Genomic DNA, 21895 nt, shown 5'->3' with positions numbered 1-21895 from the left:
CCCCACCCCCAGGAGCAGCTGGGGGGTTTGAACCACCGGCCTTGTGGTTCAACTCACCAAGAACCCTGTGGCGCTCAGGTCTCCTTATTCACATGAGTGAGGACTTGCCAAGCATGGAACTGGACACACGTGAGTGGAAACTGACATGCAGCCATAGGCCTTTTGACTTTTCCCTCTTCTCAGGAGAACAGCCTGGAGCAGGGCCCAGCCTGCCCCCCATCCTCACCCCTCAGGACCTCCTCAGGGCTCAAGCCGCTCAAGACTGCCTCTGCAGTAAGGGGAGACCAAGGGGAAGCAGGGCGACTGCAAGATGCTTCAAAACGGGGTCTTGGGCAGGGAAAGCCCAGGAGGCCACCTCTGGTCAGGGTGGGGGTGGGAGGAGCCGGATCCATCTGAGAAACGCTTTATGACTTTCTAAGTGGGAGCTCTGTGGACAGCTTAACAGCCAGTTCCTCGAGGCCGGGCTTCACATTTATGAGCTGAAAGGCTCTGAGGGGGGGGCTCAGGAATGCAGCCCACAGCAGGGCCCGGCTCCCGGGGCCAGGAAGCCATAAAAAATGATCTGCAGTTTCTCTTCCCCCACATGGTTTTTGAAGGAGGGTGAGGGTGGGGGTGGGGATAGCAAGTCAAGATGGACGCAGGGGAAGCTTGATAAAGCCCTCATTTGTCAGTATCCCAGAGGGAAGCAGCTAACCACAGCCCCCTGCAGTGAGTTGGCCTGGCCCTGGCCAGAGCTGAAGACCCCCCATCCTCTTCATGATGCCACTCTAGGCTGATAGCACCTCTAGCTTGACATGCAATCGTCTCAACAACCCTGGGATTGGGGAAGGCATGCCTCTGGTGAGCCCCCCACCCTAGCCAGTCTCTGCCCAGAGGCCCAGAGACTCACCAAGACACAGAGCCTGTGAGTGGCAAAGGGTGGATCTAAACCAGGCCTCCACCTCCCAGCGGGGTCAACACCCGGGAATAGGGGACCCTGACTTGGCTGGGCCAGATTGGAACTGGAATCCCCCATTTGTGCACTGGCCAGCTAGGACCAGGTGCTCTCTGGGGCCCTGGCAGCTCTGCTGCGGCAAGGTGGGGACTGTACCATGAGCCTTGCCGGCCAGGGGGTCTAGTCCAGGCCACAAGGTGGCTCTCCTGCGCCCTTCACACCGTCCCCGAGCCCTAGGAGGCCCCTTCTTTTCAGGCTGAGGCTGGGAGGTAACACCAGCCCTGCCGTCCTCCATGAGCAGTGCCCAGAGCTGGAAGCTGGGCCGGGGAACCCCCTTGCACATCTTCCCACTGCCTCCCGCCCCTTGTCCTCAGTCCTGTCTGGCCTGGGAAGGGCCAGCGTCTCCCACAGGATGTGGCCGTCTGCAGCCTCTACCACATCCTCTCTGGGCACTGTCCAGTCCTGATGTTGAGGAACGCCGACCACGGAAGTGAACCCCACCCTCTGTCCCCAGCTCAGCCCACTCTGGCATGGGCCCCTCCCTGTCCAGTCCACACACCCGCTTCTTCCAGCTGAAGTGGGTCAGTCCCACCCAGAGAGACAAGGTCTCAGCTCTCCACAGGGAACTTAATACATGGCCCTCCAGTGGGGCAGTGAGGGGGGTGGGGGAAGGAATAGCAGGAGGTCCGGTACACTGGGGCCTGTTGGTGGTTACAGGCCACCTGGCCCACCCCCTCTTGCCTTTCTTAGTGGTCTGGGTCCCCTCCCAGGGGGCCCCTTTTGTGAGGGGCTGTCTGCAGATAATCAGGGAACAGATTCGGCAAGAAGGAAGAAAGCAGGCACTCAGGCGCCAGACAGGATCCTTATCTTCTGGGGCGGAATGTCAGAGGCAGCCAGGCTGCAGGCATCAGGGACTGCAACCCAGGCCTGACACTTGCAGCCCTGGGGTGGGTGGGAGGGTAGGGGGTAGTGTGTGTGGGGGTTTGTGTGTCCCACCACAGAGCTTGAGGATCAATGGGGGTGACACATGCTGGGGAAAGGGTCTCCCCCCAGGGTTCAGACCAAACAGAACAAGAGAAAGGGGGGGCCGGAGAGTCCCCCAAGTGCCCAGCAAGGCAGCAACCCAGGACTTGTCTCTGCATCCAGCTCAGCCATGTGACTTCCTGACTGCGCCTGACCTTGGCGCTCTCCCCAATAGAATGGGGGCTAAAACCCCACCTGGATTTTGGGGTCCTCCCTGCAGAGGCCAGCTGTGGAAACTAGCATGTGTTAATGGGGGATGCCTTTCACCTCTCAGAACTTTCCTCAGAAGAGTCTCTCCGGGGGGCTCTCACCAAGTTGGGGAGCCCCAAGAGATGTGGAGGGCTGGCCCTCTCTTTCCCAGGCCAAGGGCAGGGCTTTTCTGCAGGCTGGCCCAGGACCAACAGAATAGAGGTGCCTTGACACCTGGCTTGGTCTTCGCCTCTGCGTGGGCATGGGCTGAGTCCCAAGGACCAGGTGACCTGTTGACGGGTAGAGGTTTGTATCAGGTAGGGGCTAACAGCCAAAGTTTAGATTCAATCCAGCCTCCCATGTTGACATGGGAGCCTCTCCTGCCCCACCCGGGGCATCAGTCTCCGCCTCTCTAAAACGAAGATCTGTTCAGTCCCAGCAGCCTGCGCTCTTAGACTTGGCCAGGCTCATGGTCCGGTCTCTGTCCCTAAAAAACCTGAACTGTAACCCCAGGAAAGCGCACACACAAGTCCCACAATGAACCCCAAACTCTGCCCCCTGGTGTATCTTGCGAACACCTCTGTTGGCCTGCGTTCATCTCCCAGGGACGGGGCGATGCTTGAAAAAGCATCCTGACAAAGAAGGGGATTTGGCCTGGCCCCCAGCTGCCATGTGCAGAGTTGGCCCTCATTAGCGGTCCTGCCAGCTGAAAGCCTGGGACTGCAGTGAACGGAAGCCAGTGGGGGCAGTGCTACCTTGGGGGGCTGGAGGTGGGACAAAGGCATGACCTGTGGGAGGGGCCAAGGTGAGAGCTGGCTGAAGCTGCCAGCGTTTTCCGGGGCTGTTATTCTGGGTAGCGCTTTATTTATTCAGAGGCTTGGGATGCGGCTTAGCTTCTGCCGGCTCAATATTTATTACGAGTGTGCTGGCCTTGGGCTTCAGACCCATGTTGGGGCCACCCCAGGGCACCTTTGAAAGTCTGTACACAAGAGCTGAAGGGTCCCACTTCCCTGAGAGACCAGCAGAGCCAACTCTTTCAAATTCCATTTGGGGAAAGTGAGGCCAGGAGGGAGAACCAGCCTTGCTCAAGACTACAAGGCACACTGGTACTTGAACCCCAATCGTGGGGCTTTTTCAGGCTATCAGAACCTTTATTCTAAGGTCACTGGAGTAAAAAGAGCCCAGGGTACATTCAAAGATAAGACAGGCAAAGCCTCCCTGCCAGCCCCCCACCAGGGGCAGAAAGAGCAGACAGAAATCCTGGGGTAAGAGCTCAGTTGCAAAAGAGCCTGGTACTAAGTACCCCAAATCCCTGGATGCAACCCAGACAGACACACATCCAAGCAACAAAGCTGTTAGGACTCCCTGAAGCCACCCACTACACCCCCTCCACCCCCACCCTGCCAACTGAAAACTGGGATAAGCAACCAGGATGTGTTGGCCGGGCTGGGGAGAAGCGTGGCAGGCATTTAGCCCAGGAAGGAGGGTCCTGGGAAGAAGATGAAGTTGGCTCCCAAACCCCTCTTCATCTGGGTCCCTGGGGCCAAGCAGCAGACAAGACACATCCCCAGCGAGAGCTCCTCTAAGCCCACTGAAGATGCACAAGAAAGCAAGAGCAGCACTGGGCGCTGACTGGCGGAGTGGGGCATCACGCTGCAGCCAGCCCCAAGCCTCCCAGCAGCCGTGAGGTCAGGCCCTCCATCCCCACACCTCCCCTGCCAGCCACATGCTGAGCCAAGAGGAGCAAGGCACTGCCAGGGCTGGGGCAGCGGGTGCCTGGCACAGGCTCCAGTCCACTAGAGCCTGCCCGCCCGCCCGCCTGCCCTCCTGCCTGCACTCCCTCTGCAGCCCCCCATTGTGTTTCTGAACATTTCCCCCATGAACGCAAGATTTTTTGCTTCTCATATAACACATAAGCTGTGGTGTGAACTTCTGGTAAATGAAGAACTTATTTAAAACGGTGCTATCAGGGGAGGAGAAGAGACAGGTTTCAACATAGCTCAGCCGTCTTGCCAGGAAGGGGAGGTGCTGGGGGCTGTGTGGAACGGAGGAAGTCAGTGGAGAGGGGCCACGAGGCAACGTTCACTGCTCAAATTGGGCATCTCCCTTTCTCATCCACGCAGATTTCTCAGGGACATAATACCAACCCCCACCACCCCCACCCCCACCATGTGAAACTTGGGTTTGCCACTTGGAACAAAGAGAAAAGCTTAACCTTTAACCCTGCAGAACTTTCCAAGAATGGCAGAACTTGGGGCCACGAGAGGCCTTGGGGCTCATCTGATCCTGGGTTCTGCATTGCAGCTGCACCAGGGTCTACCTACACCCTTTTACAAAGTACAACTGCCTGGGTAGATCCAAGACCAATACAAGCAGAATCTCTAGCCATGAGGACTTTCAAAGTTTACCAGGTGGGCCCTTGGTTCGGTCAAGGTGGAGAGCCATGCCATCAAACTAATTTCTCTTTGTCTAGCAAGAGCCTACAGTGTAGCAGAGTCCCCTGGGGTGATCTGTCAAAATTCACAGACCCAAGGCCCACCTAGATTTCCTACAGCCCAAACCCCCCTATAACTACAAAGGCTGGGTGTGTGAATTCTGAACACACTCACAGGAGGAAGTCCTGATTTGATTATCCACTCCCTGACCACCTGCTTTGGTTGCCAGCTCCTGTTCTAAGAGGTGGGGTCTAGGGAGAGGCAGGGCCGTGCCCACACCCAGAGGCTGCATTCTAGATACTCCGGCAGCCAGGGCGGTGAGCAGGCAATGATAGCTACAGACAGTAACAAGTGCTTGGGGCCCAGACAAAGAAGCCGCGGGTTGAGGGCAGGCCTCTGGGAGTGACAAGGAGGGGCAGCCGTGTGGAGTGCAGAGGGGAGGCACTCTACACCAAGCCTGTTTGCTGGCATAGAAACTCACCATAGCATTCACACTCCCGCTGGCACGCAGGTTCCCCAGGACCCTGATGGGCACAAACTATGCCCAATTTCTAACCTGAAGGTCGACAGCCAGAACCCCCACCCCCACCCCAGCACTGCAGAAGAAAGGCCTGACAACCTGCTTCTCTCAAGACACACCCCCCTCCCCCCCACGGGAGCTCAGTGCCCCTCTGTGACCCAGGGGTCGCCCTGAGTCAGGCTGACTGGGCAGCAACAGGCTTGGCTCTGTGTGTGGCTCTGGCCAGTGGGCCTTCTTCTGCCCCTTGGGGAGACTGCACAGGCTCAGGGCCTTCAGAACGCAGAGCTGAAAGCCACGGGGGCCCAGAATCCCAGCCCTCTCGTTTAGCAGATGGGGAGAGAGCGCGACAGGATCCTGCGTGGCCTCAGCTCTGGAAGGGTTCCAGAGCTGTGCACACAAAAGCTTGCCTGGCCCAGTCTCCTTTCTCCTCTCCCCATCCCATCCCTGGTGCCAGGACTCTCCGTAGGAACACCACAGGTGTGTCTGCCACGGCCCGTGCCTGCTGCCTGCCAGGCCTTGACACACCCAGGGAGCCTGGGGGTGGCAAAGTGGCGGACCCTCACCTCCATCATCTCTCTGATGGTGGGAAGGTCCTTCCTCCCACACTGGGAAGCCTATCAAAGGCCAGACTGAACAGTGCCAGATAAGGCTGTGGAATTTGGAATGTGGTGGGATCTGGAATTTCCCTCATGGGGAAGGTTGGTCCCAGCTGTCCAAGACCCTGTAAGCATTCAAAGGAAGGGAAAAGCATACCCCAGAGATGAGGCAGGTGGCCCAGGTACCCCATGGTCAGAGTACCTGGTTGGCTGTTGCTACCCAGGAGAGGCGACCTGGGTCACTGACCAGCCATGGAGATTCCTCTGCCACCTCCCCCTCCCCCACCCTTGCCAGAGGTAAGGGATAGGGTGGGGCAGGTCACTCCAGGGGCCAGCAGCTCCCCTTGCTGGGCCCTGGAATGGAGGTTTTGTTCCTACTCTTCTTGGACAATCACAGCCAAAGCCCTAATGGTCCTCTCTAGTCCCCTGTGGGGTCCTCTGACATTAACAAGGCAAGACGTTAAGACAAGGTGCCCACAAAGGACTATCGCTAACAGTCTAGAATATATCCTTACTTAATCTTTCTCATCCACCAACCTGAGGCGAGTGTGGAGGGGGAACCTGAGGGGGGAGCCAGTCACAAGGTAACCTGGCGGCAGCCTCCCCTCTCTTTGCCTCAGTCCCCCGTGTCTGTAAAAAGGGGATGAGCCCTCTCACCTGCGCTATCTCCCGGGGCAGCTCAGCTTCATGAGGTGGAAGGGTCTTGTGCATGTGCAGCTTTCTAGGCCCAGGAGCCTGGTCATGACCTTGGCACCTGACGACATGCGACTGTTCCCATGATCGGCTCTTACCCGATGGAAGGAGGGTCAGCGCCCAGGGGCTCCTCTTAAATTCTAGGAAGCTCGGGCCAACCAAACCTAACTCACGGTGACAGAGTGGGGTTCTCCAGCAGAGATTTCAATGCCGTAACCTTCATGGGAACAGACTGCTCGTCTTTCTCCCATGAATCAGCTGGTGGGTTTGAACAGCCAACCTTGTGGCTGGCAGACCAGTGCTTCGCCCACCAGGCACCCAAGTCCTCATAAATCCCCGAGAGAGGCTTTGAGAAGAAAGCCCAGGGACCAGTGAGGAGGAGATGCTGGGAGCACTCCGAGGCCTCTGGCCTACCCTTTCAGCAGTGGCCAGGCCTCTAGAGGCCTAGGTGAGCACCCCTGTTTAGGAGGTTGAGATGAGACAGCAGGCAAAGGTGGCTGACATCAGGCCGGCCAGCCCAGGCTTCCCTCAGCTGGCCCTGCCCTCGGCCAGCTCCCCAGGATCCGGGGGAAGCAGGGGGTGGGGGTGGGGGAAGGCACTGTCAAGTGTGTAATAAACGACTTATTGACGGGGAAGCGGAGTTCTCTGGGCTTGGAGCAGGACCTTCCGGCAATTAAGCCCTCCACCAGCCTGCCCAAGTGTGGAGAGGCTGAACTCTGGTCAGGCCCCTTTCCTTCACAGGCCCGCTGATCTGCCAGCGTGCTCAGACTTGGGGCTGGGGGTGGGGTGGGGGAAGCAGGGCTGCCTGGTGGTGAGGACGGGCCTGGGGACATGGCTCAGGTCGGTCCACTAATCCACAGAACTACATCTGCGTGGGATTCTGTGTTTACGAAGCAGCACCTTCCATGCCCCCCCACTCCACCCCTGGCCACCGCACAGGGCCGTGAGCATCTGCCGCTCCCTGCGACACCCACAGAGGTACACAGGCATGAGTGAGACCTGGTCCCTGCCTTGGGGACTGGGCCCAGAGTGGGTTTGTGGAAGGAGCACTGAATTGAGAGTCCAGAGTCGAGGGCTAAATGGCCAAGTCACTTCCCTTCCTTGCCCGTTTGCTCCTCTGCTAAGACATTCCCCTCAGAGCTGTTTCAGGGATGGAAGACTGTGTATGGTACAGAGCAGGGTGAGGGGGGCATCCTCCAGACCGGGGATGGGGGTGGAGCATGGGCAGGGTGTGGTCCAGGGGCTCAGGGTCCTGCCACACACAAGTATGCAAATGGAACTGAACGTGGATGGGACCCTTTCAGGTCAAAGTAACAGCAAAATAACTTCCTGCAGTTCCAGAGAGAATAGGGCAGTGTGTGTGTGTGTGTGTGTGTGTGTGTGTGTGTGTGTGTGTGTTCAAGAAGGGGTTGGAAAGGATGGTCCATGGTTTATCTGAGGCCTAACAGGTTACCTGCAGTTCCTAGGGTAAACCGTAGATGAAATTATACCCCCATCATGCACAGGAACCGAGTGTCCTGATGCCGGTCCCACCTCCTCTCCGTGAAGTGATGCAGGATCCATGATCCCCATGCCGTGGAAGAGAAAATTGAGTCCCAAGAGTGGAAGGGATGTGGAACCAGGTCTCAGTGAGAGCTGGGGCAGGGGTGACACTTAGGGGTCCCGGCCCTCTTGTTGGCTCCTTACGTGGATCCATAACCAGAGTAGAAGGGCATCCATCCCAGGGAGGGAAGGGGGCGGGGGGTGTATTCAAGAGGCCACCAGGAGAGAGGGCGATTGTACACAGAGCTTTCTCTTGTTAGTCTGTCGTCCTGGGCATCTCTCCGTATCAGTGCACGGAGAGTGTCAACCTGCCTTTTTTTGTAGCTACCTAGCACTCCACTTAAGGAGTTAAGCACTGGGTTGGTTGATAACTGCAAGGTCAGAAGTTTAAACCCAGGGGCTGCTCTGAAGGAGAAAGATGAGGCTGTCTACTGTCAAGATGTGCCGTCTCGGAGACCCTGTGGGTTTTGATGAGTGGAAGTTGATGGATGGCAGTCCGCAGGTTTGGTTTGGGAGCACTGCCGTCTATAGCTGTGCCATAGTTTCTGCAACTGCCCTCCTCCAACATCCAGGCTGTCTGGGCACTGCTGCCCAGCACACGGTGCTGCCATGAGTAATCTTGGGCATACGTGCTTCTGTGTTGATGAATGAGTCTCTTAAAGGAAGATTGCTCACAGCGTGTTGGGTGGAACATTGGAGCGCACGCATATTTCTGTTGCATGTTACTAAACAGACTCGTCTCACCCGCACAGCCAAAGGGGACCTGTTCCCCCACAGCCTCCCTGGCACCTTGGGTTGTCACATTCTTAACAGCGTTGTTTTAATTTGCGCTGCTCTAACTACAAGTGAAGACACTGGTGGCACAGCACTTAAGCGCTCAGCTGCTAACCGGAAGGTTGACCGTTGACAGCCCCCAACAGCTCTGTGGCAGTTACTTAATCTGCTGTCAATTTGAGACTTAGGAGTGAAGGGGTGGAGTTTGGCCTGTCAATCAGGTCTCAGCTTGCTGACCTCCTTTAGAGGCACTAAGGCGATAACGAGCTCACTGGAGGCAGGACACAGGCTTACTCCTTGGGAGATATTCCTGCGGACAAGACACATGGAGCTATGCTAGAGCCCTGGAGCTGCAGGTGCCACGTGGAGACCCTGCCACTGGATCCACAAGACTTTCCACCCACTGGCCTGTGCTCTTCCTGCATTTGGCATCATTGCACATGTTTTGTGAGTTTGAAGAGGGCTTTTTAGATTGGTATCGGACATATTGGCTAATACCGGACTTATGGACTTGATCTGGACTGAGCTGGGATGTGTTCTCAATATTCAATCGCTCTTGTATATAAAGCTCTTTCTTATACACATATGGGTCTCCCTGGATTTGTTTCTCTAGTCTACCCGGACTCATACAAGCTCCATGGGAGAAGTAAGTCCTGGAGACTGCTCCCGTAAAGATGGCAACCAACAGGGACAGCTTGCTGTTAACTGAGAGGGGCTGACACAAGAGCCATAATAAACAGGGGGCTCAAAGTGACCACTGACCATGAAGGTGGGGCCGGCAGGCATGGCTTCCTTCTCTGACCCCCAAGAGGAGCTGTGCACTGGAGCCGGCTCAGCCACAACACAACAGCCAGTTTTCTATTTCCATGTCCTTTCCTCCATTTCTCTGTCACCCTGTGGTCCTTTGTCCATGTAATACTCAGGATATTAGCCCTTTGTAGGTTGTAAACCTTTTATTCTTTGTTTTTCAGGAGCCTTCGTATTGTGTTTTAATACACAGTAGAGATCATTTTCCTCTTTCTTTACCTATTCTTATGCTTTCTAATTGACCTCTCTTGTCTAACTGCCTTGGCACATGCCTCTAGCCGTGTTGAGTAGCAGCAGAGAGAGTGGGTATCCAGGTTGTACTACTGATCTTTGTAAAAATGCCCATTAAATACAGAGTTAGGACTAAGGTATACATACATATATTATACCATGCCGAGAAGTATCTCTTCATTGATATGTTTATAACATGAATGGGCATTAAACTTTGTCCTGGGCTTTTCCACTATCTATTGAGGAGCCCTAAGGGCATTGTGGTTACTGTTCAGCTATGATCGGCAAGGTTGGCAGTTCGAAACCACCAGCCACTCCGAGGGAGGACGATGAGGCTTTCTTCTCCTGTAAAGAGTTACAGGCTTGGAAAGTCACAGGGGCAGTCCTATCCTGTCCTGTGTGGGCACTGTGAGTGGGCATTGACTGGGTGGCAGTGAGTTTATGGAGATAATCACAGGATTGTTGCCTCCTTCGCTTCACTAATACTGTGTATTAATATGCTATATGCTGTTCATATTAATGGAGTCCTTTTGAATCTAATCCTTAGGTTCCTGGAATAAAAACCCCATTTGGTCATGATGTATCATTATGTTCTTGACAGAAAGAAAGCAGGATCGGGTACCACTGAATACAGCTTTCATTCATTAGTTTGTGCTCTTTTTCTGACCCTGTTACACATTAACTCACTCAGTGTTCAAGACAGCTGTGCGAAGCTTCCAGGACCCTTATTCCACAGAGGAGGGGACACTGAGGCCAGTGGCCTGGCTAACCTTGCACAAACAGTAGGCAGGATTGGTGTCTGGGTCTCCGTGGTTCCTAAGACCCTGGGGCTCTGTGGGCAACGCTATCTATCAATGAAGAAGCCCTGGAGGTGCAGGGTTCCGTGCTTGCTGAAAAGTCAGCAGTGGGAGCCCAGCGGCCCTAATCCAGTTAGTTTTTTATGACAAAGTTAGGAGGAAAGATCTCTGTAGGAACTTGGGGTGGGGGGGCTCTCTCCCCTTTATTCCCCAGAAAGCTTGAACTGTCCCACACCCCTACCTCTTCCAACCTTGGCAGGAGAAGGGAGGTAGGGCTGGCAAGGTGCTGCTTGACAGGTGTGTAGTCAGTAAGCCAAATGAAGGCTGTCCTGGGGTCCACCAGGCAAGATCTGCCCCCGTCCCCTGCCACTCCTGGCCTCACTCTGTCCTGGCATTAAAGTCTCCTGCTCTGGACAGTGTGGGAGCAACCTGGAAAATGAAGACTGGTCCGGGGGCGGGTGAGCGGGGAGACAGGTGAGTGGAGACAAGACCCCCCCTCCCCACCCCACCCCCATCCACTCCCGCTGTGCTGCCTGCCCCATTTGTTCTGAAAATGGGCAGCTGGTTGAGGGATTATATAATTTCTGGTGGACATGGCAGATGGTGTGCTACCTGGGACAGCATCAAAACGGCTCTGACACTAACCTTCCCTGACATGGCACCTTGGCCTCCCTGCTCTGGGCTGCAGGGCCCACGGCAGGGGCAGAAGGGGACACTCAGAGGGATGGGAACCAGCCCAAACTGTTGGAATGCAGCTCTCTGGGGAGCGCTAGGCAGGGCCCAGCCTGCCACTCTCAGGCTCCAGCCTGGGAAATGGAGGTGCGGGCTTCACCTCTCTGCCTCATAGCGAACAGCTCTCAGCAGGCACCCCTCCAAGTCCGTGGGGTACAGACCCTGCTCCACTGCCTCCTTCCACCTCAGATCTGCGGCTCTGGGGACCCCAGGGAATTTTCTAAAGCACCCCTTTGGGTGTTTTCTCATGTGGCCTACTGGTATTGTTCCTTTTGTTCTTTCTGTCAATGGGTAAACTGAGGCTCTGAGAGCGACTTGCCAATCACACGCTGGCAGGGGTTGGCCGTGGAGCGAAGGCTTCCTGACTCCTCTGCCAAACGCTCTGGTCAAATACGCGAGCCAAAGCAGGCTTCTCCCGCAGGCTGACAATCCCCAGGGAAATGCCAGGGGCCTCCTGAGCACAAGCACAGTGGCTTTACAATTGTGCATTTATGGCCGGAAGAACCACAGGGAACAGCCATGCCCCGCCTTAAGCGGAAACCATCTCCCCGTCAAGAGCAGCTCTGGGTTTGAACCATCAACCTTGCAATTAGCAGCGCAACATGGAACCCACCCCAGCACCAGGGCTCGCCGCTCCTTCAAGAGGAGGACCTTAGACAAAAGGAAGAGGGGAGAAGGAACTGCATGTTGTGAATGGATTTCTTTGCCGTGAGGAGAACCACTAATTCTCCTCACTTGGGGGTGCCAAGACACAGACGCGGAGAACGATGGTTAGGGAGGTGTCAGACCTGGAGGCCATGTTCTCGGATTCCAGGATGGGCCCTGTTCACTTAGAAAGTGAAGGCGCTGGGGCCCAGCGAGGGAAAGGGACGAGCATGTCACACAGCAGATTTGCTGCACAGCTAGGATGAGGCTTGGGGCTCTGTCTACAGTCGTCTCCCATGCACACACAGAAGTGCGGGGGCCCAGAGGAGACTGTGGGCCCAGACCACATTTGCAGCAGGGTTCATGGTGCCAAGCCACCACACAGTCCTAGCTGCCAGGCTTGAACTCCATACTACCCTGGGGTGGGGGCACGTCTGGCACGGGTCAGTTAGAGCCCAGCTGTGAAGGTGGTTATCTGGGCCAGGCCTACTGGCACCTCAGCCAACGGGCTGGAGGTGTTTAATCTCTCAGGGGTGCTCCCTGAATGTTCACACTGGACAGAGTGCCAGGGGGAGCCTGGCCCAGCCAGGCCCTGTAGCTACCCAGATCCTGCCAAGAAGCTGGTGGCAGTTGCTATGGGGAACAGAGGGCCGTCAGTCCCACTGCTCCCAGGCCTCAGAGCTAGTGTCCATGCATGGGTGTTATCTTCAGCAACCAGAAGGTTAGGTGGTGCTGAGGATGCAAACAGGAAATGAATGTTTTAAAGGGACTTGTCACCTGTGCCTTGCAAAGGCCACCTTGCATGAAAGTGTTGAGCTTCCCAGCCCTGCCAGTGTCTGCTGGTCTGCTTTCTCCACCCAGCGGTCCGAGGGCACTTGACCATAAGGCTGGGTCAAGGCTTGGTGGCTCCCCTGAATTTAGTAGTAAATGCTTTCCTACCTGGGGGCTGACCACTGGTGACCTAGCTCTGCCTTCCGCTGTGCCTGGGGCGCGGGAACTGCTCAAGGAGGGAAAGCAGCCCAGCAGGAAGGGGAGGTTATTCGCAAAGGAAGACACTCTTCTAGTACATTCTTTGGCGAGTTGTACCTAGCAGTAAGTCTGGATCACAGCGGCCCCTTGTCTGAGTAGGGCGTGGCCCTCCATGGTACAAACACTTAGACTCTCATGGAGCCCCAGGCCCTGTGCTGGGCTCCACAGACTCATGGATGAGCAAAACCAGACCCAACTCCCCAGTCTTCCAATGCCCTTCCAATGCCCTAGCTACGCCCCCATCCCCTACTCATCTCCACTCCATCCTGCCTCCTCCCACCGGCCCACACTGCCCCCCATCCCGCAGTGGCCTAGCTCGGTGGCAAAGCAAGGACAAGGCATACCACCTGACCCCAGGTCCCTGCTCACTCATTTCTGACTTGAGCCTAGCTCTGGGCAGCCGTCACAGTGACCACAGGTGGGTTGGGGGAGGCTGCCAGGAATTGCTTTCTTGGAATTCTAATTCCACTTCTCATAAGCCCTCCACCCTCCATGGGTGGGAGGCCCCACGCCGGGCAGGCAGGCGCCTCTGATCGCATTATAGAACTGCTTTCCTTAAGTCCCGGCTCCTGATGTCGGCAGTGCCTCCAGGCGCCACTGAAGGCCTCCAGGGGATGCCAGCTCCTTCCTGGGCGATGGCAGCAGGACTTCTCCCAGACCGCTGGGACGCCTCCGGGGCTGCTGCTGACTAGCTGGGTACCCGAGCCAGGAAGAACCGTTTCTCCTCTCCCTGTCCCTCTTTTTGGCTCTCTGGGCAACCGGATAGCTGCCCCCTGGGGACTCTGCACACTGCTTTCCTGTCCAGAGATGTTCAGGGAGAGAAGCAGAGCCAAGCCCTGCCAGTGGTCAGCCAGATTTGGGGGTGGGGGGGTGGGGCAGGGGGGGCACAAGTCCACGGGGTGAGGACTGCATGTGCGATTCCCTGCCTCATGCCCATCCCACAGACAGGGACACTGAGGCTCAGAGAGTTTGTGCCTCCTAACCCAGAGTCCAGGGATTCTAAGTCCAGAATCCCTAAGTTAGAATCCCTAAATTAGAATCCCTGGGCTCCTAACCCAGAGGCATCCTTGTAACTCTAAAGCCTTGGCTCTTTCCACTACATAAGAAGGGGCCCCTGACCCCACAAGTCTCTTGTTTCCCTAGATGGTCAGATGAGAGCCAAGGGCTGAATTCAGAACTTATTTCCTGGGAAGACATGCAAAAAAAAAAAGTGTTTCTCCCCTGCCGCACCATGCTGCCAGCAATGCCCTCTACTCTATCGGCCAAACTATACTCACCCTTCAAGGGGCAGTCAGGCTCCCCCAGGAAGCCTTCCGAACTGCCCAGGCACTTGTGAACTTCAAATACCTCCTCCCAACATCCTAGGCATCTCCCCCTCTCTGCCCAATACTTGTCACCAGTGAAGATGGGTGCATGAAGTGGGGCCGTGGTGGTGTTGTGGTTACATGTTGGGCTGCGATCCACAAGGTCGGCAGTTCAAAACCACCAGCCACTCTGAGGGAGAAAGACAAAGCAAAGCTTTCTACGTCTGTAAAGAGTTACCATCTGGGGAACTCACAGGGACAGTTCGATGCTGTCCTGTAGCATCACTCTGAGTCGGCATCGCCTCGAAGGCAGTGAGAGGATGGATAAAGGTGATGAAATCGAATCTTACCGAGCAAAACCAGCTGTGATGCTTTTATCTCATTCATCGCTACAACAATCAGCTGATGGAGCTGGACTATTGCTTCCACGTCACAAATGAAGAAACGAATGCCCAGAGAGGTAGGCAACTTGCCCACACACACACAGCCCAAGAGGGGCATAGTCAGGATTTGAACCCAAGCAGTCTGTACAGCCTGTCCTCTAAACACCACACCAGACACTGTATCTCTACATCTATATCATATCTATCTATCTATCTATCTATCTATCTATCTATCTATCTATCTATCTATCTATCTATCTATCTATCTATGCTTCTCTTATCCCCTACTCCAGCAGCACAGGCCCTGCACATGGCTCAGACCTCATAATCAGGAGGCAACACGAAGTCCATCAATTCCATAGGAGCCAGGCCTGTGTCTTGTCCACCTCTGAGCCTCACACCAGGTTTTAGGGCTGGGCCAGGTGTTCCAATACCTGATGGGGAACAGGATCCCCAGCCCCCAACACACACACACACACACACACACACACACACACAATCAGCTACCACCTGTCTGCTGAGAACTGGATCAGAGCTCGAGGTCTGGGCAGTCCCGTGTTACCACACCTCCTACAGGAGCCTCGGATGGGGGAGTGGATGGTGAGACCTCTTTTCTCCCAAGCCCAGGATGGCTTCCTCTCGGTCTCTGGGTAAGAGACACTTACGGAACAGAAAAAAGGACTGAGGTCCTGGGAAGAGGAGTGATTTGTGGCTTTGGAGAGAGACCCAGGGCTGTGTAGCACACACAAGGGCACCCCAGTAGATAGATTGACTTTCTGGGGGCCCCTGTAAGCACATGGTGCTGGCTGAAGCTACCTCTGTCCCTTGCTGGCTGTTGCTGGGAGCCCTTTCAGATGGAACCAGAGGGGGAAAGGCAGCCCGGAGGGGCCACCGCTCACCTCTCCCACACTGGAGACCAGCCAGGACCCAGAGAGGGAAAGAGACTTCCTTGCTCCAGGTCCCACAGTAGAAGGAGATGCCCCAGGTTCTGAGCCCCCTAACCTCCTCCCCACCTGCTCTTCTCACCAGCTTTACCAAAATAATCTTGACCAGTGCTTATAAAGGATTTTCTGGGCTCTTTCCATCTTTGAGAGCCACTGAGGGAGAAGCAAAGAATAAGGACATTTTTTTCTCTAAGTTGTCCCCTGCCCAGGCCCTACCCCATCCTGTCTGAGATGGCTGAGAGGGGCAGGTCTCCCAAGACACACCCGATCCATTGAGCCGGAGAGGTCCTGGGGTGGAAATAGGGCCACAGGTTGGTCAGCGAGGGTTGGCGCCCATCACGAGAGCAACATCCAGAGTTGCTGACCAACCGGGCCAGACTCCCTCGTGGCGCCGGGGCTCTAGGCTGTCATTCTGATGGAAGCAGATCACCGGCCTTTCTTCCTTCCATGCAACGGCCACGTGGGTTTGACCTTCCAACCTTTCTGGTAGTAGACCGGCACAGACTATCGGTGCCGCCCCGTGGCAGACCCCACAACAGGTTAGCACAAAAGGCTGCATCCTGAGTGGAGACCCAGCCCCAACACGGCACAATAACTAGCACGTCCCTGGCTGCACAGCGACTCACTAGCCCCACACGACACACCCCTGTGTCCACACAAAGCACACCGCAGCTGAACAGCCCTACCCCCATACACCTCTCACAGCCCCACTCAGCACATGCGTACACACACACACACACACTCTTCCCTGCACACACCCCACTTTCACACACCTAACACCCAAACACGACACCGCATCTCCCCTCACCAGCACCTCCCACCACACACTCCCACCTCCACCTACTCCTTCCATATCCACTCTCACCTCCCACCGACACACTCCTAATACACACTCTCACACCCAGGAGCCTGCCTTTCCATGCAAAGTGAGCGGCAGCGGCAGGTGAGGGAGTTGTGAGGCGCTGGGGGCAGCCTGCGCTGGGAGGTGACAATGGGGTGGCCTGGCAGGCTCACTTGCTAGGAGGTGGTGAGAGCTGGGGTGGGGGCTCCAGCAAAAGGATTTAGCTAGGTGGGCGGGGCAGGGGGGTGTAGAGGGGCCAGAGGGAGCCTAGCCGCAGCAACGCTGTGACAGTGCAGTGGCTTGGAATCAAACCCACAAGCTGCGGGATGCTAATTAGGCTGCTTTGTCGTAAATCTGGGCGCTTCCAGCAACTCCCTGCTTTCGGAGAGAAGGAAGAGGCCAATAAAGGAGTCAGGGGAAGGCGAGCGAGGGGGAGGTGGCTAATTTATGGCAGCACTTTAGGAAACGTTTCCATTGCCATTATTCTCTTCAAGACCAGGAGCTCGGGAAGGAGCATCCCCAGGACCTGGGCTTTGAGCACTCACCAGCAGCTGGGCTGCACTTTCCAACTACCCAACTCACCACCAGGAGCAGAGGCCAGCTCTGGGATAGCCAATCTTCTTCTAAACCGACCAGGGAGGGGCTTCCTGGCTCTATCTCACCAAAATGCACACACACCCCCACCTGCCAGCTCTGTGCAGGTCCAGAGGAAGACAAACACCAAATTCAGGAGAGCAAAGACAAAAGGATGAGGAGGCCAACTTCCCATAGACCTCCTGAACCCGTCCTTTCCTTGTACTACTATAATTACGGTATTTCCCCATTTCTTCCCCCCATATTTACTTCCATCTGTATGCTGAGCAAATACAAGGGAGAAACTGGACCATCTGAAAAACGGGACCCCAGGAATGGAGGAGCCCTCATGGCCAGCTAGCGATATACTGGACACAACCTTGCTGGCTCAAAGAGGACTTGAACCGCTTACGAATCAAGGCTTCTCACAACCATGCTAGCAACACACAGCGTCATGATCAATGCGGAAATGACTGAAGCTGTCGGGGATTTGGTTTTATGTATCGGCAACCAACGCTCACGGAAGCAGCTGTCAAGAAATCAAACATCAAATTGGGCCCGGGAAATCTGTGGCAACAGACCTCCTTAAAGTGGTAAAGAGCAGAGAATGTCGCCTGGAGGGCTAAGGGACCTCTCACCCAAACCCTGGCCTTTTCTTAAGCATGTGACCCTTGGACAGTGAACGAGGAAGAAAGAAGGATTGATGCCCTTGAATTATGGCGTAGTTGCCAGAGAACTTTGAATATGCCAGGAGCCTCCAGAACAAGTCTACCTTAAAAGGGGTACAGGAGAATGCACCTTAGAGGCAAGGACAGAACAGATCTGATGGCACTGAACAATTTTCCTTTTTTAATAAAAGAAAGAAAAGGAAAGGCACGACTCCACTTGTTTGGTTTCATTTTGCCTTCACAGCGTTAATGAGTCCATTTGTAGAAGCTGTTTAGAAAACAGGAGGAGGAGGAGGAGGAGGAGGAGGAGAAGGAAGAGGAGGAGGTGAAGGAGGAGGCCAGAAGCAGCTCAAGTTCTGGGACTCACTGTGGAACCCTCCTCTCTCCTCCCTGTCCTGCCTAGGCACTACCTCCCAGCCCAGCTCCGGCTCCAGCAGCACCAGGCGGCCCATCCAGGACTGCATCCCTGCCCCCACTGTCCCACAGGCCCCAGCGGCTGAGCTGGCTGCTTTTCAAATGCTTAGCCTTTGGGGAAGATTCCCAGGGCTGTCCATCAGAATCCCTAACCTTGCTCATGGGAGTGGACAGGGTTCCACTCTTCATATCCAAAGTCTGCCACAGGCTTTCAAAAGCATTTGTGCCTATCAAGAGGGGAGGAGGGAGGCAGGCCCCATCTTTGGCCTGGCAGCCAGGGATAGAGTCCCACAGAATTTGTGGCATGGGAGCAGCTCAGGACAAAGAGAGGAGGGATGGAGATGAAGCCAGAAAGCATCAAAATGAAGGGTAAAAATGCACTTGGTCCCTGACAGTGCAAATGGGGGTCGACCTCTAAAATGCTAATGGAGAAGCTTGGCTTGTGATTCGTCTTCCTTGTTAACCCAGTAACTCCTGATCCCGCCTCCCCCAAGGTGGGTGGGGCAGTTACAGACAAGGAAAGTCCCAGAATGGAGTCACCTTTGGGTGGCTGGTCTCAGTCCTTCACCTTGGACCTCTGGCCCTGGCCTGCTCTACCTCCCCTGGACGCTCAGTCTTTGCAATATCCTGCTACAAATCCCAGGCCACCCTGGCCGCCAAACCGCCCGGCTTGTCAGCTGACTGCCTCAGGTGGTGCTGACTTTCGGAATCTCAGCCCCAGACCCTCCACAGCTAGTTCAAATCTCAAGTGGAACCAAGGGCCCTCGGGGGCTTTTGCCTGAGATCTGAAAGGTCTGAGTTCAAATCCCACCTCTATCCATAAATCCCATCTGACCGAGGACAAGTCAGGGCCTGTCCCAAAGCTTCCACTGCTAAGTAGGTCAGAAAGGGTGTCATACATAATTCCCTGCTGGGGAGGCAGTGGGGAAGAAGAGGAGGAAGAAGTTAGATTACGGACAATATTCGTCCCCTGCAGTGGTACTTTGACTTTAATGAGAAAACCCATTAATAGGCTCTTGATTTTCCATTGGTTTAAGTGAGAGGGGTGTTTGCTGTCGTGTAGAAGACAAGAACGGAGCAACACACACACACACACACACACACACACACACACTCGGAAAATTCTGGTTTTAAATGCACTTTTAGAAGAAGTGTTATCAAGACACTTTGGCTTGATAAACAGAGGCCAAGGAAAGGTTCATTAAAAGCTCCAGGAAAGGCGGTGGAGCAGGGTGGGAAGCGTCCCTGGCCAACTGGGGCTTTTGAAGTGGCCTCTGGCGAGCCAGTCACTTGCTGACATCTCTTTCCCAGAGTCTGGGGTTTTATGGTTCCAGGTTTGATTTTCCCATCATCAAACTTTATGGTTAAAAAGAAAGAAAGAAAGAAAGAAAAATCACAGTGCCCTAAAGAGACGTATTCCCATATTCATGGGTGGGGGGAAAGAGAAAGAGGTTCCTGTGGCTACTTGAGAGGAACCTGGACACTGAAAGGATACCGCCCCCCACCCCCAGCCCTCCACTCTGTGTCCACAACTGTTCTTGCCTCTGCTTAATCTGGAGCTCAAGGTGGAGGTGAGCAGGGGTGTAGGGAGGGGGTCCTAGGTGACCTCAATCAGCCTATCAGACACCAGCCCTATATACAATTCTATACGCCCCACCAAGGCCAGGCAAAATCCAGGAAAGCCAACACACTGGCCTTGGTTTTCCCATCAGTGAAAGGGGGCTAGGAAAAAAGAGGAGCCCATGGGGGAGCCCCAAAAGCTCTGTGAAAAAAAGATGCTGTGTCTGTGATGTTGGAACAAAGGGTATGTGGAAGGGGCATAACCCACCCCGCTGCCCCCCAGTTTTTAAGGCCCACACATTCCCAGTAACAGGAAGTCTCAGACCACCCCGCCAGCTGGCCCCTCTACTGCTGGTGGGCAGGAAGTTCCCACCGCGTGAAGTAATGAGCACAATTCCGATGCCGCCTAGCTCTGACTAAGAAATCAAAGCTGGGTATTACAGGCCATTTCTAGCTGGGCACCACTTGTGCCCAAATCCATCAAAGCCCTGGGCCTGGGGTTTCTTTTGGGGAAGATGGGGACTAGATGCTTTGTTAAGCAGGAAAGGCAGGCCACCCCCAGCCCTCCCATTGGAGTTTGGAAGAGCTCTTCTTGTTATTCTCCTGCCCACTGGAACACACCCCCCACCTACCTACCTACCTACACACACACACACACACACACACACACACACACACACACACCATCCCCAGAAACCTTGGTATTCATTCCAGATCAAGAGCCAACCGTGTGCCAATGTACCATTTACAGAGACGTCACCAGCCCCTCAATCACCACCCTCCAAACACTCAAACCAAAACCAATACCCTAAGCGGTGCACCTCCACATCCAAGTGCACCCTTTAAAACAAGGATGGTCATTCAGCAGTCTGCCCCCACCCCATCATTACCTCCCAACTTCAAAACACTGCTTTAAATACCAGAGTCTGCCCAAATCATAATTAACTGGGATCAAATGATTGAGTGTTGTAACTTCATGGAACAGGACTGGGGAGGGGGGGGAGAGTGGGGGATGCGCTGGAAGTAAGCCCTCACTCCTGGTCCGTGGGAATCACTTAATTCTTGAGTGGGGTGTGTGTCTTTGGTTATGCGGGGGAGGGGGAGGTGCATGGAAGGTACGGGGTGGGGGGTGGGGTGTTGGGGGGGGGGGGCACGCCATCCTTGCCCCATTTCCAGCCTCAAGGAGTCCCACCCCAGTCAACAAGAAGGTCAGCTACTCCGGCCAGCCCACCCAAACAAACAAGCAAAAAAGGCTGTGCCCAGTGACTCCCCTGGAAGACCCAGGCCAGCGGGCAAGGGCTCATCCCGCTGGAGGACAAGCGAGACACACATCCACAGCGGGAGGGCGGGGGGCGGGGGGGCAGGGAGCTCGATGTTAGGGACTTCATTCAGGAGACCACCAACTCCCTACAAGTCTCCTGCGCAGTCCAGAGGCGAGGGTCCCTCATCTCTTTCCCTGTCAAGGGGATAACCCCTTAAGATCCACTATGAACCCTGTGCTCCCCAATTACTCAGAAAAATAAAAAAAACCCGCCGGACTTGGGCGCCAGCGGTCTGGAGGAAAGCGGTGTGCCGGGGGGAGGGGGGAGGATTCAATCCCTCCCCCGCCTTCGATTCTGCTGCCCTGGCTGGCCGAGCCTGACGAGCGCATCCCAGGCTCCGCCGGTCTCCCGCTGTCCGGCTCCTGTCTGCGGGTCCGCGCCTGCGAAGCGCGCGGCGGCAGGTGAGCGAGCGGCGGCCGGGGTGGGAAGTTGGCGAACGGCAGCGAGCGCACACCCGGCGCGCGCAGCAACAGCTGGACCCTCTGGAGCCGCCAGGCGCGCGGGGCCCCGGGGGCCCTGGGAAGGATGCAGGTGCGTGCTCCCGGCAGGTAGACCCCGACGCAGACACCAACCCGTTCAGAGGACAGAAGCTCGCCATCGGGGGAGAGGAAGGGGTGTGTGGACTCAGGGAGCTTCGCTTACTTTACGCCCCTACCTAGCCGGCGCCGGTGCCCACTTTGAACGGGAAATCTGATTGCCATTGAACTTGGACGCCCTGGCCGCTTACGCTCGGCGGCACTCAGCGCGGAGAAGGGCCGCCTCAACTTCGGGGTCCCCGCGCCCCCCGCCCTCACGCCCCGGCGCTCCCTACCTGCTCGACTCAGCCTCGGGTGCCAGCACAGCAGCAGCGCCAGCAGCAGCGCGCCCCGCGCTGCGCTCCGGGCCCGCATGCTCCCGCGGCCCGACTCCGGCGCCTCTCCCCCGGGGCCCTCTCCCTGG

General features: G+C 55.8%; 1 protein-coding gene across 1 annotated transcript in view; it reads right to left on the bottom strand.

Annotated features, from left to right (window-relative positions):
• The window catches only part of UNC5B (unc-5 netrin receptor B), an 81660-nt gene extending 59814 nt beyond the window's left edge, over positions 1 to 21846 (bottom strand). Inside the window, exons 1-2 of the mRNA XM_045291688.1 lie at positions 21684 to 21846; positions 21273 to 21494 (exon numbers count right to left, since the gene is read on the bottom strand). Of these exons, the coding sequence (XP_045147623.1) occupies positions 21273 to 21494; positions 21684 to 21846 (385 nt within the window). The remainder of the gene's footprint in view (positions 1 to 21272; positions 21495 to 21683) is intronic.
• Between the last annotated feature and the right edge of the window lie 49 nt (positions 21847 to 21895).

This window comes from Echinops telfairi, unplaced genomic scaffold (genome assembly GCF_000313985.2).
Source record: "Echinops telfairi isolate 266 unplaced genomic scaffold, ASM31398v2 ScPeMD7_70;HRSCAF=299, whole genome shotgun sequence".
Lineage (NCBI taxonomy): Eukaryota > Metazoa > Chordata > Mammalia > Afrosoricida > Tenrecidae > Echinops > Echinops telfairi.
The sequence above is the reverse complement of the archived record's forward strand: the minus strand, read 5'-3'. Positions and strand labels throughout refer to the sequence as shown.